This window comes from Spermophilus citellus (assembly GCF_964194105.1).
Source record: "Spermophilus citellus genome assembly, chromosome: 3".
Classification (NCBI taxonomy): domain Eukaryota; kingdom Metazoa; phylum Chordata; class Mammalia; order Rodentia; family Sciuridae; genus Spermophilus; species Spermophilus citellus.
This window is the reverse complement of record NC_138184.1, coordinates 187,956,721-187,973,061: the sequence shown is the minus strand read 5'-3', so window position 1 is coordinate 187,973,061 and position 16,341 is coordinate 187,956,721. Positions and strand designations below refer to the sequence as shown.

Below are 16,341 nucleotides of genomic sequence, written 5' to 3'. Positions count from 1 at the left end.
TGTTTCTAAATATATAGTTTCTGGTTATAGTAGTCTTAATGTATTTTGAGACTAATTCGTTCTTTAGCTACTAGATTTCACAGCTTTTAGGCTTAAAATGATAATGCTTTTTTTCCTCTTTAAGGTGGGCAGAGTGCTTTTCATAGTGAGCTTGGTTGCTTTTGTAATAATGAAGAAATAAATATAAAGTCCAAAGTGAAAACCATCAGCAATTCTACTGTAAGAAATATTGACTGTATAGTTTACATTTTTAAAAAAATCATTTATTTTTAAAATTTCTTTTTTATTTTGATTTTTATTGTTTCTTTTTAGTCATACATAACATTAGGATTTATTTTTTATTTTATTTTTTTGTGGTGCTGGGGGGTATTGAACCCAGGGCCTTGTGTATAGTGAGGCAAGCACTCTACCAACTGAGCTATATCTCCAGCCCCCTAGAATTTATTTTTACATAATTTAAAAAAAGTATGAAATATAATTTACTTGAATTCAGTCCCTGGTATTTCCTCTTTCCCTTCCCTCCTCCCTCTCCCTGTTGTCTTTCCTCTACTCTACTGATCTTCCTGTTATTTACTCTTAGATTTTTTTTTTGGTTAGTGTCTTGTGGATTTACACGATAGACTCACTGTGGTACATTCATGTATGTATGTAGGAAAGTTAGGTCAGATTCATTCCTCTGTTCTTCCCTTATCCTATCCCTTCTCCTTTCCCTTTATTTCTTTTTATTTATTTCCCTTTATTCTTCTTCATCTAGTCCACTGGTCTTTTTTCTATTTTGATGGAATCTGCCTCCACCCCCGCCCCCATGTTTCCCTTTCTTTCTCTCTCTCTTTCTTTATTTTGGTCTAGCTTCCACAGATCAGGGGGAAAAAAAAGAAATTGACCTTTGACTTTTTGGGATTGGCTTATTCCACTTAGCATGATAATCTCCAGTTCCATACATTTACCAGAAAAATGTCATAATTTCATTCATTATAGCTGAGTAATATTCCATTGTGTATATACACCATATTTTCTTTATCCATTCCACAACTTAGCTATTGTGAATTTCACTGCTATAAATATTGATATTCATATATCACTACAGTATGCTGATTTTAGATCTTTTGGATATATATACCAAGAAGTGGGATAGCTGAATCATATGGTTCCATTCCTAGTTTCTTGAGAAATCTCCATACTGCTTTTCAGTGTGGTTACACTAATTTGCATTCCCACCAACAACTTATGAGTTTATCTTTTCCTCACATCCTCACTAGCATTTATTATTACTTGTGTTCTTATAATTATCATTCTGACTTGAGTGAGATGAAATGTCAGTGTAGTTTTGATTTGCATTTCCCTCATTGCTAGAGATGTTGAACATTTTTTTCATATATTTGTTGGCCAGTTATATTTCTTCTTTTGAGAAGTGTCTGTTAATTATTTGTGCCTATTTATTAATTGGGCTGTTTGTTTTTTTTTTGGTGTCCAGTTTTGTAATTCTTTATTTGTTCTGGATATTAATGCCCTACCAGAGGAGCAGGTGACAAAGATTTTCTCCCAGTCTGTAGGCTTATGCTTTAAGCTCTTGTTTCTTTTGCTGTGTAGAAGCTTAATTGTGGTCAAATATACCTAAGATTTATCCTGTTAACCATTTTTTTTTTCAGTGCTGCGATGGAGCCGGGAGCTTCATCTATGCTAGGTAAGCACTCTGCCACTAAGCTACATCCCTACCCCCTTTTTATTTTTTACTTTGAGACAGGGTTTCACTGAGTTGCCCAGGCAGGCCTTGAACTTGTGATCCTTCTGCCTCAGCTTCTTGAGTAGCTGATATTTTGGGTGTGTGCCACCAAACCTGGTCCTCTTAACCATTTTTAAGAGCACAGTTCATTAGTTTTAAGTATCTTCACATTGCTGTGCAGCCAATCTTCAGGACTCTTATTTTATAAATCTGAAGTTCTATGTCAACTAAATAACAGTTTCTCATTTTTCTCTTTCCCCAGCCTCTGGCAACTGACATTCTATTTTTTGTGTCTATGAATTTGTCTATATTGGGTACCTCATATAAATGGGGTCATGTCTTTGTGTGACTGACTTATTTCATAATGGTTTATCTCAAAACAGCCATAATGTCCTCAAGGTTCGTACATGTCATAACATATACAAAATTTCTCTCTATTTTATTTTTTTAATTATCTGCTCTTTAAAAAACTCTATAATATAGCCATATTATTTCTATTTATAAATTATTTTTTCTACCCAATAATATGCTGCAGATGTCTTCACACATCAATAGTTATATACCTTTTTTAAAATATATATATATATATATATATATATATATATATATATATATATCACCTCCATTTCTACAAGTTGACCATCCCTTATCTGAAATGCTTGTGACCAAGTGTTTTAATTTTCAGATTTTTTTTTAGATTTTGGAATATTGCATATTTATAATGGCATATCTTGGGGATGGAGAAATCTAGACACAAAAATTGTTGATATTTCATATATACCTCATTCACATTGCTTGAAGATAAATTTATACAATATTTTTAGTACACCTGCATTTTGACTTTCATGAATCCAGGTGTAAAATTTTCCACTCCAGAGTGTCATTTGTACTCTAAAAAATGCTTTGAATTTTCAAGCATTGCAGATTTCAAATTTTTAGATTATGGATGCTCAACCTATACCAAATATAGCATTCCTGTTCTACAGATGGAGAAACTGAGGCTGAAAGGAGAATAATTTTCAATTGATATGGAACAGTGCCAGGGATGAAGTCCAGGACTGTTTGATTCTAGACTCAGACTTATGCAATGTGGTTTATATAGGTCAAGAGTGTGATTATTGTGGAAAAATGAAGCAGTTTTAAAGACAAATTTTGTTGAAAGTGAAAGACTTGACTTTTTGTTTTTGTTGTAGGGAAGCTGCTGCCATTTGGCAGGCACAAATATCTGTTTCTAAAAACATTCACCAAGCATTATACTTTACTATGTTAAGGCTGGGTTATTTCTAAGAAAATAGTAGTTGTCCTGGTCAGAAAGAGATTTTCAATGGCCTTTCAAAAGGTTAAAGATGGAAGAACAAAGAGGAAATTATCTGCCTCTTATCTGAAGTATAATGAGAAGTGAAAATGTCATCCACGTGAACTTTGGTAGAAATATGCTGAAACCCTCCAATGAGCTGGGTCTGATATCAAGATCAGTGTAGCTCATTACCAAATTGTTGTATTTTAGGACTATACCTCAGAAATAATCTAAACTTTATAATTTCATAAATGAGGTTCTGTCCTGAAACACCTACCAAGTAGTTAACTGTGCACTTAGGATGTAATCTTTAATTTCTTTCTATTTTTGTGGTGCTGGGGATTAAACCCAGGACTTTGTGCATATGAGGCAAGCATTCTACCAACTGAGCTATATCCCCAGCCCGATCTTTAATTTCTTACTTCTCAAGTGAACAGAAACAGTTTTTTTTTTTTTCATACCAAACTCACTATTGCTTGTGTTTCATACTGTAAATGTGAGATAGGGAAGGAACAAGTTAGTGTGGGCTGTCAGGACCAGGTGTTCTCACAGTATCACAAGAAATGAAAGGACTTGGAATGTAAGTTTTCTTGAGTTACCAGTCCTGGTCCATCAGTTAATGGAATCCATTAAGTTTGTTAGTCTAGTCAATGGCAGAGATCTAATTAAAGATTAGTACTCTTTCAGAGAAAGTTCAAATCAACTACAGTAACAATGATAGAACAGAGGTTTGCAAACTATATTCATGGGCTGCCCGTTTTTGTATGGCTTGTAAGCTGGGAATGTTTTCTAAATAGTTTTAAATGGTTAGGAAAATTCAAAAGAAGAATAATATTTTGTGATATGCGAAAATGATAAGAAATTCAGTTTTGGAGATTATAAAGTTTTATTAGAACATTGCTATATTTATTCACATATATATTGCTTATGGCTACTTTTGGATTAAAATAGCAGAGTTGGATAGTTGTGATAGAAACTGGATGGAACCACAAAATATAAAATATTTACAGTTTGGCCCTTTGAAGAAAGAGTTTTCCAATTCCTGTAAAATAGCAAGAATAATTTATGTTTTGGAGTATCGTGAAAATCTGTGACCTTCTTTGCTTACCTAGAACTCTAGCTGGATACTACCATGTTTCTTGAAGAATTTCTCCACTGTTTTTGTCTCTGGGACACCCACAGTAGTCCATTCATGATTATTTTTCATGACTTCCTTTGCTTATTTTCCAGTGGTTCTTTTTGCCAACCAGGCGAACAGATCAAAGAGCATAGAGAAAGGTCTTTGGTTTGCCTCAAGAAGCTTTTCTACAGAGGGATCTGTCTGGCTTGCATACCTCCCTGTTGGTTATAGAAACCTGGATTTGGACTCTGATATTCACACTAGAGTATTGATTCAAATGTATATGACTTTTACTGTCAGAGAATAGGCTGAGTAAACATATTTATTGTTGCATTCCTATTTGTAGGAAGAAAATATATTAATCTTTTATATTTTTATAAGACATTTTAGTAACTTTAGTCATGTTTCTCACAATTCCTTATTTTACATTAAGATAGTGTGTTGTTTTTTAATGGTTAACTTTAAATACTTAAAATTATGTCTTTTTATAGTCATCTTTGATACAGTAAAAATATTAATGGTTGGAATATTATACTTTACCTCTTATGAAAGTTGCTTCCCACTCCTTCCAGCTGTGGTTACTTTGTGTCAGTTCCCTTGAGGCCCATGAAGGAAGAGAGGCCTGCCCTGCTACTTTATAATAAAGGTTTGTGCTTTGTGGCCACTGACAGCCTTGGATTCTTCCACCATGTTTTAAAATCATAACAAATAGATGTTGTTCATCCAGAAAGAGTTCTTGTCTGAAGATTTGGTGTTTGGTAAAACAGATCTTTTATCAGGTTATACTTGTGCCTTTGCTTATAATAGTGATTTTGTGCCCATTGGGGATGATTTTTTTTGTGTGTGTGAATCATTATTATATGTAATAGTGGGATTTGTTATTACATATTCATACATGCACACAATATTACAGTGTAAATTGGTGTGCTGAGGATGAGTCTGTGACTTGGTTCTTTGCATAGAGATCAGATAGCACTGGTCTGGGTCATAGCATTGAGGTGAGCAGTTGAATGACCTCCTCATATCATAGATCTGTTTTGTTATCTGGTTAGTGCTGGATGTTCAACTGTCTTAACTTAAATTTTTGAGTAATGGGCAGTAGCGCTCACTAATGGGAGGAGTTGGGCTAACTCTGTAGGAATTTTCTTCTTGCAGAAAATCCTTTTTACAGTGGTGCCTTCTCACAGGTTGGGATAGCCTCTGGTGCAGTAAGCAAGGTCAATGAAGAATGACAGAGTGTGGAAAGGAAATGCTGAGGCCAGATCAAGCTGGAGTGGGTGGTAAGAAGCCTGGGAGAAAGGCAAGATGAGATGTCTTAGATAAAGTTTGTTCTAATTTCAGCGGTAAAGGGAAGTGCGATAAGGCATACCCTTAAGACATTTGGCTTAGCTCTAACATGCTCATGAAAGTGAGAATCAAGACTGGAGAGGAAACCCCATATTATTTCTTAAATGTGAAAAAAACAGGGTGAGCTTTTGTAAGTTAGCCCTGGGGTTTTTAAACCTTGAATAGCAAAGTGAGTTATTGTATGGACTGGGAATGTAAGTTATTATGGTAAATTTACAATTTTCAGAGCTAAGATGGAAGAGTGAGAGGGGAGTTGTTCTCCTCCTCTGGGTTGGGTCAAGAGCCATGGACCCAAGTGGCAGAACCTATTTCGGGTAGGAAAGTCATGCAGGCAAAGGGAAGAGAGCTGTATCTCTGCCCTGGAGCTGTCACTACAGAATGGTGGGCACTCCCTGTCTGGCTGTCTCAAGTCCTGCAAGGAGGGTCTCCATCCCAAACTTTATTACTGGCATCAATGCTGCGTGGTCCTAAGAGCTGTGATCCACAAGGCCATGAACCCTCCAGCAGGCAAGGCCTCCAACAGCTATTTTTTTGTTTTATGAGTGTGTATTTTTCTACTCATTCTCATGCTTAGTTACCTGGGACCTGTCTAGAAAGGAACAGTGTGTCTGTGAACAAGAAGAGATTTCCTATGAACTTCAGCATTCAACATAAATGCCCTGGAGTAGCACAATACATCTGGTATTGTGATATCCCACCTGTGAGATGGACTGTTTCAAAAGCTCTGACAATATAGAAGGGACAGTACAGACTAGATAAGTAGGAATGGAGTTACTTGAGTTTTCTCATCCAGCTATAATGGGTTTAAAGTAGAACTCTAGCTCATTAGAATTAGATTGGATTTTAGGGATCATCCTGTTTAGCCTCCTCATCTCACCAGTGAAGGTACAGACACAGGACTTATCTCAGACCAAAGTGGTAATGAACAGCAGTGTTAGTTAGACCCCAGGTCTCTTGATTCAATAAGGGTACCTCTTCCTTGTTAGATCATGAAGATTGAAATTGTAGTAGGAATCTGGGTTGGGGTTCAGGGGGTGTAGTGTGCACTTATTATAACCTATGATGACTCAGTAAATTGTAGTTACAACAGTGGCCCCTGGTCCATAAGCCAGAACTGGTGACTCGGGAAGAACCTCTGACTAGATAAATTGTTATACAGTTTGGGAGGACTATGATGTGATTGGGAGGAGGCATCTAGGCACATTAGCAATTCACATTTGCTGAGGGTGACATGGAAATAGAAAAGATCCTTGAGGAGATGATCAGGGGGTTCTGGTTGAAGGCTCTTCTGAGCACGCTTTGAAGTTTTAGTGAGATGAACCTGCCCAAAGTATTCATAGTGTCCAGGCTAGCAATATCTACCGTGACATTTGGAGAACTGAGTAGAAAAGGACTTGGTATTTGTTGGGTGTGCAGTGAGTAGTATAGATCCTTTTATAGTTATCACTTTTTGTCCCTGAGTATTCATTTCTGCTTATGTGGCTAATGCAACTCTCATTTTAAGCTATTATAGTGACTTTAAACATTATTTATTTTATTCTGCCTTTCTAATTTTTCCATAGGTTAGAATTGAAAGTAGCATAAAGATAATTTTTATAGACTTGAATTGAGATATTTGGCAAGCCATAGGTCAGTTTTTATTGGGAAGATTTAACCTAGAGTTTTGAATGATTTTCCTTTTTTTGCTTCCATTTATTGATCATGTACTCCATTTATTGATCATCTAGAGGCAGCGCTGTACAGTGGTTAAGCACAAGGACTTTGAGCTAGGCTACTTGGGTTGAATCCTGGCTCTGTTAATTATAGTGTGTGACTATAGGCAAGTTAAGTTACTCATTTTCTATTCCTTACTTTTCTCATCTATAAAATGGGAATATACTTTATGGGGCTATTGTAAATGTTACATAAGTTAATATATGAGTTAGAACAATTCCTGGTGCACACAAAGTTGTATCTACATATTATAGTTATTATTTTCCAGGCATTGATTGAGGCCCTTTGTCAACTTATGAGTATACTAAGGCTCAGAGAGATTTTAAAACTTGCTTAACACCATTCAGATAATAAATGTTTAAGGTGAGATTGGAATCTTCTCTGTCTGACTCAAAACCTGGCTTTTAACCATTCTGTTGGATTTCTGAACTATGGTAAATCACTTCACTGTAAGTCGGTTGTAATGTAGGTTTTATATCTATCTACCCATCTGTCTTTCCTCTTTTTTTTTTTTTTTTTTCCGACTGGGGATTGAACCCAGGGCCTCATGCTTTCCAGGTAAACAGTCTACCACTGAGCCACATCCCCAGCCCCCATCTGTCTTTCCAACTCAGATTTTTTTTCATTATTTTCTTGCTGTTAATTATATGAATTTCCTTAAACTATCTGTGACTTAAACAAGAATGAACGAATATGAAAGAATAAAATCACTAAAAATAATACTACTTGAATAATTAGATAAGGACTTTAAAAATCCATGCCAATAGTACTAAATTGTAAAAGCCATAAAATGTCATTTCATGTGACATCTGATAATGGCAATCAATGCTTCCACATACTTGTAAGCTTTGTGGAAATTCAAATAGTTATTTGTAGGTATTTTAAGCTTACTGTTTTAGAACAATCATGATGTTAATTTTTTAACAATTTGCACACTTTAATTACCAGAAATAAACTTTATCAGCTCATGAAAAGCTTCCCGATTTATACACAAGGCAAGGTAAAGAGAAAAAATGAGATGGGCCTTTTTAGCAGCAGTGACAGGAGACATTGAGGAGAATTAACAGCTTTTGACTTCACAGAGTGGGTGTGTGAGGGGCTCTGCTGTTGCAGTGAAGCAATGACTAGATGACTGACAAAATTATTGGAGGGAATCTGTTAATAATATTTAGCTCAGTATTTATAGATTTCTGTACAACATGCTTTTGATATCATATTGGATTCAAAGTCATATTTTTAAAGTACTGTCAACTTTATGACTACCCTTTGGAGAAACATATTTGGTGGAGGGAAAGCAAAAATAAAAGCAAAACAGAACAAAACACTGTAAAAATGTGAATGTGTAACTGATGTGATTCTGCAATTTGTATTTGGGGTAAAAATGGGAGTTCATAACCCACTCGAGTCAAATGTATGAAAGATGATATGTCATGAGCTTTGTAATGTTTTGAACAACCAATAATAAAAAAAAAAGAACAAAACACCCCACTACTCCAACAGAATCATTGCAAACAACCAGTTCCATGTCTTCTACAAAGTAGTTGCAGTTTGGTAGCTTAATAGTTCTAACTTGGAAATTGTCCAAACATTCAGGTTGCTTGAAAAAAAAGGAAAATTGAGAAACATTTTATTTATTTATATCTTATTCTTTGTTGAGGTGCAGTGTTATATCAAGATGAAGTAGCCATTGTTAATTTAAAGTTTTAGCTGGGACATACTCAAGATCAGAACAGTTGGCAGTGAAGCAAAAGATGGCTTTGGGTATTTGGCAATGTGACATTGAAGATTACAACACATAGAGTCTGTTCAATAATGACCACATGTCCTTTCCAGCTGATATCTGTTTCGTGACTTTGATATATGGCTTGGAGGTTAAGGTTTTAGGTAGACTTCAAGGAATTGTGTTTTCATCACCTTTATTAGATTTGTTTTCAATTTAATCAAGTGCATTTCAAATAAATCAAGTAAGCCTCTGTACTCATGAATGAACAGAACAACAAAATTCTGACTAAGAATTTGGACACTGACTCCTTCAGGCTGTGTAGCTTCGTAACACTGAGAAGTGGGATGACACATGAATACCTTCTTTTTAACTTAGATAACTACAAGAATTTTTCCCCCCTAGTGTTTTAACCTTATAATACAGGGATGAAATGGGAACAAATGAAACAGACTTTTTTCTAAGGATGACTTTGAAAGAAGTCAAAAGGAGGAAAGCCACAGTGGTTGCTGGAGATAAGAAATGTGGTAAGCTTGGTGTCACATGGTGGGAGGCGTTCCCAGAGTAGTTTACCTGTCCAGGGAGCCAGTTCATTTTGTGGCTGATAGAGTTGCACTTTGGAAAATACACGGGTTCCTGTTTACTGATTCATTATGGATTATACAGGTAAAATTTAATTTAAAATATATTCTGCCTATATAGAATGACTTAAATTATAATATTTGAATTTGTATTTAAAATTATATTGGTTTTTGTGTACTTTAAAAATATATACCAATTTATTCCTTACTATGAAACCATTGCATACAAATTGTGATTAATTTAGGATAAGTAACTTACAGAGAATTAAATATTAAATATACACACAGTAAGTTTTGTTTCAGAATTGTGGAACAAAAAATCCTATTAAAAGGAAAAGAGCGTATACACACACACACACACACACACACACACACACTTCTTTCAGAGAAGGGCTTAAAGCAGGATGTTATAGATTTATACAAAACTATTTGGGGCAATTAACTTTACCTACTTTTAGAAGTTTGAAGCATGAAAGAACACACTTGAAACCAAATGTATGGAAGATGATATGTCATGAGCTTTGTAATGTTTTGAACAACCAATAAAAAAAAAAAAAAAGAAATCAAATTTGTAAAATTCTACTGAATAGTTTTCCTATGAGTATTTACTTTTTGTTTTTAGTAGTGGGATTGAACCCAGGGGCACTTTACCACTGAGTCACATCCCCAATTCTCCCTCCCCATTTAAAAAAAATATTTTATTTAGAGACAGGATCTCATTGAGTTGCTTAGGGTCTCACTAAATTCCTGAGGCTGGCTTTGAACTCAGATCCTTCTGCCTCAGCCTCCCGAACTACTGGGATTACAAGCCTACACCACTGTGCTCAGCAATGGGTATGTTTTTCATAATAAATTTTTACCTTTTCCCCCAAATAACAGTCATTGATTAGTTCTTTCATTTTTAATTGCTTGTATATTGCCATTAAAACACTTCTGTCTTTTTAACTAATACTATATATATGAATAGTTGATATTTTAAGATATACGACTTTAACAAACAGATATCAACAGGAATATTAAGAAAATAAAAACTTTAATGTGAACAAAGTAAGTGACTTTAGAGAAATTCATAGATATAACACTTTTAAAATTTGTTGTGTGTGCTGTAGAGAGAATATGTGGTTTAAGTTTTTGCCACATTCATAAATACATTGATTAAATTAGCTGTGTGGTATGGTGGGAAGCTATTTTGAATAGTCTTATATAGTGTTTTTTATAAACATGAATACATTTGCAAATATAGTTATTTTTTAGTCTATTAAACTTTGAAGGGAAGAACTCGTGTTTTTAGTTCATGGGAGAATGAATTATTTTAGATTAGAAAAGAAAATTTATTCTGTAGTCAGCACAATTCAGTACAATGGTTTTTGTACTAATGGCATCATCATAGCACTAAAGAAGATACTTTCCAATAGAAAGCTGATATTTGATGAGTCAAGAATAGATTTATTGGGGCTGGAGTTATGGCTCAGCAGTAGAGCGCTCGCCTTGCACGTGCAAGGCCCTGGGTTCGATCCTCAGTCCCACATATAAATAAATAAAATTAAGTTAAAAAAAGAATAGATTTATTGTAAAAAAAATATTAGTGTCCTCAAATACTCCTCTTTTTGGCCTTTTCCATACTTTTCCTTCCATGTTGTTTCCAGGTTATTCATGTGGTTTAACCTCACTGTTTCATGTCTCTGTTGAAATGTCACCATTTTAGGGCCCTATCTGACAGTTTTACCTAAAGCAACCCTCCTGTTGAGTCATTCACATTCTTCTAATTCCTCTTTCTCCCTAATATATACATCCACTTCACACGTTACATATTTGTCTGTCTTCTGTCTGCCCTGCCCTCTAGAGCATAACCTTCATGGGGAAGGGAGTGAGTTTGTGGCTACACTTGTAGAATATGAACAGAAGGCTCCCAGAAAATAGTTGTTGAGTGAATGCATGAAAGGGATTTCCTTTAAAAGTGACTGTTAAATTTAAGATTTTAACTATTATCTTTCTTTATTAATAGCTTTCTAATTTTACAGTTATCTTGACCACTAAATTAGTGTGAATGTTAATCTTTTCTTTCATTGCTAAATTTATCCTGAAATTAAGAGTACTGTCTTTATGAATGGAAGGGCAACGTCATATGCAGGGACAATTAGACAGAATGGATCCAAGGATCACATTGGTTTTGGAATATTTTTGAAGACAGAATGGTGAGGGACTTTGGATCAGCTTTATTCCTCCTTCATTTTCCTTCCTTCCTTCCTTCCTTCCTTCCTTCCTTCCTTCCTTCCTTCCTTCCTTCCTTCCTTCCTTCCTTCCTTCTTTCCTTCCTTCCTTCCTTCTTTCATTGAATTCAGGGGCACTCATCCACTGAGCTACATCCCCAGCCCTAGTTTGTATTTTATTTAGAGACAGGGTCTCACTGAGTTGCTTAGCACCTTGCCATTGCTGAGGCTGGCTTTAAACTTGCCATCCTCCTGTCTCAGCCTCCCCAGCTGCTGGGATTACAGGTATGTGGCACCCTGCCCTGCTCCTTCATTACATTTTCCTTAGGCAATTTTCTTAAAATTTGTATTGTTTTCTGAACTGACTAGAGGAGAGAATTGGAGCAAAAACTAAATTTCTGAAACCATGTTTGTCCACTATGGGTCTTTAATGATATGGATATAGACCTTCTAAAGTATTTATAAATACCTCAGGCTTCCAGTATGCAGAAGCCTTCATAGGATGACTCCTATGATTTGTGTCTAGTGTTATTGGCAAGTGAGATGCCTTATGTTTTTTAGCATATTGATTATGTTTCTAGTTGTTGAAAAGTAGACTTCTTGAAAAGAGTATTGCATCTTTTAACTTACTCTTGGAAGTCTATGTCACAAAGAAAATATAGGCTCTCAGGAAAATGCATTTTCATGTTCATATATACACCATCATGAATGAGTTAAAAGAAGAGTAATGTAAATAAGTTAGTAAAAGCTTTTTTGCAAATAGATTGTGGCCTCTGCTGGAGAATGCCTCCTACCTAGGGATCATTTTCTTACTCTCCTTTTTCTGTCCCTTTTCTGATGTCCACATCCATCCACTGAGTGAGTATTCACATACAATCTCTTATATGCAATTTAAAAGAGATTTTTCCCCCCTGGAAAAATAATTAATAAAAATAAGAGACAACTTCCATAAGATAATTTCCTGGCTTTAAGATTCAAACATTTTGAATTTCTTACTTCCAGTTACATCTAAATATTGTTATTATATTCCCCCTTTGTTATTGACTTGACTGATTATTTTTAAAGGGGTGCATTTTTATTAATTTTCAAATTTATTAACACTGCAGTTTTAAAAAAAAATTTCTGTCATTTTTAGTTTTCTTTGGTGACATTTCTCTTTTAAGGATTTTTTCCCCTTTACATTTTCATTTCTCTTTATTACAGTTGAGTCTTTAAAATGCCATATAGTTTTGGCAATTATTTATTCATTTTTCAAGAGATAGTGTGGCAGAGTGGTTCAGAGCCTTGCTTTTGAATCGGACTGCCTGGGTTTGAATCCCAGCATGTCATTTACTATCTGCATTACCTTGCATTTTAGTCAGCTTTTTCGCTGCCGTGACTTAAAGATCCAACAACAACAATTGCAGAAGATGAAAAGTTTATTGGGGGGCTCATGGTTTCCGAGGTCTCAGCCCATGGACAGTAGTCTCCATTCCTTGGGGCTTGAGTTGAGGCTGAACATCATGACAGAGTGTGTGGCAGAGGGAAGCAGCTCACATGATGATCAGAAAGCAGAGAGGGAGATCTCTACATGCCAGATTCGAATATATACCGCAAAGCCATGCCCCCAATTCCCACTTCCTCCAGCCACACCCTACCACTTCAGTTACCACACAATTCCTATCAGGGGATTAAAACACTGATTAGGTTAAGACTCTCACAACCCAATCATTTCTCCTTTGAACCTCTTGCATTATCTCCCATGGGAGCTTCTGAGGGGACACCTCACATCCAAACTGTAATACCTTGGCAAATTATTCAACCATCTGTCAAATGTGGATAAGAGTGATATCTATTTCATAGGTTTGTTTATAAAGATTAAATTAGTTAATGCATGTGAAGTTCCCTGAATAGTGCTCAGCATAAAGTAAATACTAGCTATTGTTATTCTTTTTTATAACCGAGGTTTGTTCTGTAATTTATATAGCATCATCACACTTTCTTCATGATGGTTCAGTTTTTTCAGTAACCTCAAGGTCAAGCTGCCTCAAATAAACTATAGTACATTCATACAGTGAATTATGAAACCATTAAAAGAATGAGATAGAGCTACACATACTGACCAGAAAAACTACTGATGATATTTTTAGATGGTTAATTAAAAAAAAATAATTTATTTATTTATTTTTATTTATATATAACAGCAGAATGCATTACAATTCTTATTACATATACAGAGCTCAATTTTTCATATCTCTGGTTGCTTACATAGTATACTCACACCAATTCATGTCTTCATACATGTACTTTGGATAATAATGATCATCACATTTGATAATTTTTAATTCTACATTAATATCTCAGTTTAATGTTTGAAAACTTTTTATATTGACAGATCTTTGTAAAAAAATAATAAATTATTGGAAAAAGTATATACCTTGAATGAATGGGTAGAGAGGAGACTTAAACTCTTGAACTTCCTGCTGTGGATGATTTAAAAGTGGGGGATATATGATTATATACATATGCACACACACTCATATATTTTGTGCATTACAGTATTTTTAAAACATTAAAACTTCTTTCCTTGCTTGTGTTGAATAGACATTCTAATGAAAGTTTGTATCTTCTAGTATGTTATGTATGTTTTTCATACAGGTTTCTAACAATATGATAATGCAAGAAAACTTTTATTTTTCCAGTGAGTCAAGAGACAAGTTATTAATTGTCTCTTTGTGTGAGTAGATTTATATATATATATATATATATATATATATATATATATATATACACACACACATATATTACCTATACATACATATATATGTATGTATAGGTCATAAATGCCCGCCAGTACACAGCTATAATATACAGGTATGTGTACATAACCTTAAAATATCTGGATTTCTCTGAAAATTGACTGTAATTCTCATAAGGCAAAATTAATAAAAATAAGGCAAAAAAACAAGATAGGAGAAATATATGAGTATAAGTGTATTTCTAGAGCAGTGGTTTTCGCATATGAATAATAGTTGCAAAATAAGTGATAATGTAATTGCTAGCATTTGAGAGCTCATTGTGTGCCAAGCAGTGCTTAGAGCACTTACAGAGTTATTTTTTGGTACATTTATAAAGTGCATGTAAATTCCCAGAATATGTGTGCAGTAGTGTGCATATTTCCATTTCTTTGTGACTGAGTGTATAATCCTTGATTTGTTAATCTACCTTAAGTTTAGAGAAAATAACTTTGAACTTTTCTGTAATTGCTTTTAAAAGGTAGATTCTCCCCCCCCCATTTCTGATATTCTTAATTCCCTTGAAAAGTTTGGTTTGCTGCAATAAAACCAAGAACCCTGATCTGCATATCTTTGTGGTTAGTTTCTATAAAGCTAGTGTTTAAATTTCTTTGAGATCTCTTACTGTATAGCATCACAGGGATGAAGAGCTCCTTAGGAGGGGGAATGTATATGTGGTTTTTGGTGTTGTGCATTTTATGACGAAGGAATTCCCCTTTGAATCACACTGCTCCCTGAAGCCCTTGGAGCCTCTGGCTCAAGCCGCGCAGTCAGTCTGTGCAGTGTCCCTGACGTCATCCAGCGTATGCATAAGCCCTGCTATTGTCTTACTGCTACGGCAGGGCTGAGGATTGCAGTATCTGCTGTTGCTGCTGCTCCCAGTCCTGCCCCTGCTCCTACCTAGTCCTGCCTCACCGCATCCCAGAAGAGCCACGTCGGCTTTCCTTTGACTGGTGGATTTTCAAAGCTGCCTTTCGGTTTTGGGTGCTGTAGGAGACCATGCTTTTCAATCACACGGGAGAAAACTGAAAACTGAATCCTGAATCTGGCAGCTGGACACAGCTCGGACTGCATTGTCTGGCTTCATGACCCCTGCTGTGTAGCCAGCTCATCTCTCCACTCACAACCACACTCTCCTTGATTTTCTTCCTTCCTTCCCGCCCCCCCCCCCCCCCATTCTTCTAATTTTTTAAAAAGCAGCTTCTGGAGCCAGCCATGTTTGGCACTGAATCTTCATGTAAGTAAACGGATTCCACTTCTCTGCTTTTGAGAAATCTGCTTGCTGTCATGGTTTCATTGGCTTGGAGTTCATACCAATTTACCTTAGGTCATTAACACCATTTGTATTTTGGCTCTAATTATAGAGAAATTGGTCTCAGAGAAGGGACTCCCCTTAACTGGGTTATTCATTCTTAGGGATGTCACTGTGCTCAAAACCAGGCCTCCAAGAGGGAGGTAACAAGACAGGATCCAGGCAGCCTCCCTGGAACGTGCTAATTGATGGGATCAGGCCTGTCACTGATCTATTGTTTGTGGACCCATAATGATGCTTAAACCCTAAAATAGATGCTGGAAGAATCTGAGATGATAGTGTTTATAAGACTGGGAAGAAGGGCTTGCAATTTTCATCTGAGGAGAGAAAAAGGTATTATTTTACACTCTTCCTTTTTATAAGTCTATAAAAACATAAGAGTAGATGTTATGTGTATATTACAAAAGAATAAGAAATACCTTTATTTTTAAGGTGGATTTTTTCTACAGTGGCTTCAGTTTTGATATTTTCCCTGGCAGCACAATCCAGCAGCATCCTATCTGTCTTAAAACTTATACAATGAAATTGCTTTGGTGCAGAGCAG

The 16,341-nt window shown here is 35.5% G+C and overlaps 1 protein-coding gene across 9 annotated transcripts in view; it reads left to right on the top strand.

The window, feature by feature from the left end:
- ST7 (suppression of tumorigenicity 7) overlaps nucleotides 1–16,341 on the top strand; it is a 279,293-nt gene that overhangs the window by 45,389 nt on the left and 217,563 nt on the right. For 2 of the 9 annotated variants that reach the window (XM_081286857.1, XM_081286861.1), the window contains one exon: nucleotides 1,650–1,684. The exons of 6 other annotated variants lie outside the window; for them this stretch is intronic. In XM_081286857.1, coding sequence (XP_081142983.1) covers nucleotides 1,650–1,684 — 35 coding nt within the window. Of the gene's footprint in view, nucleotides 1–1,649; nucleotides 1,685–15,389; nucleotides 15,723–16,341 lie in introns of those variants that run through there. One more of the 9 variants, XM_081286862.1, reaches the window with a different exon arrangement.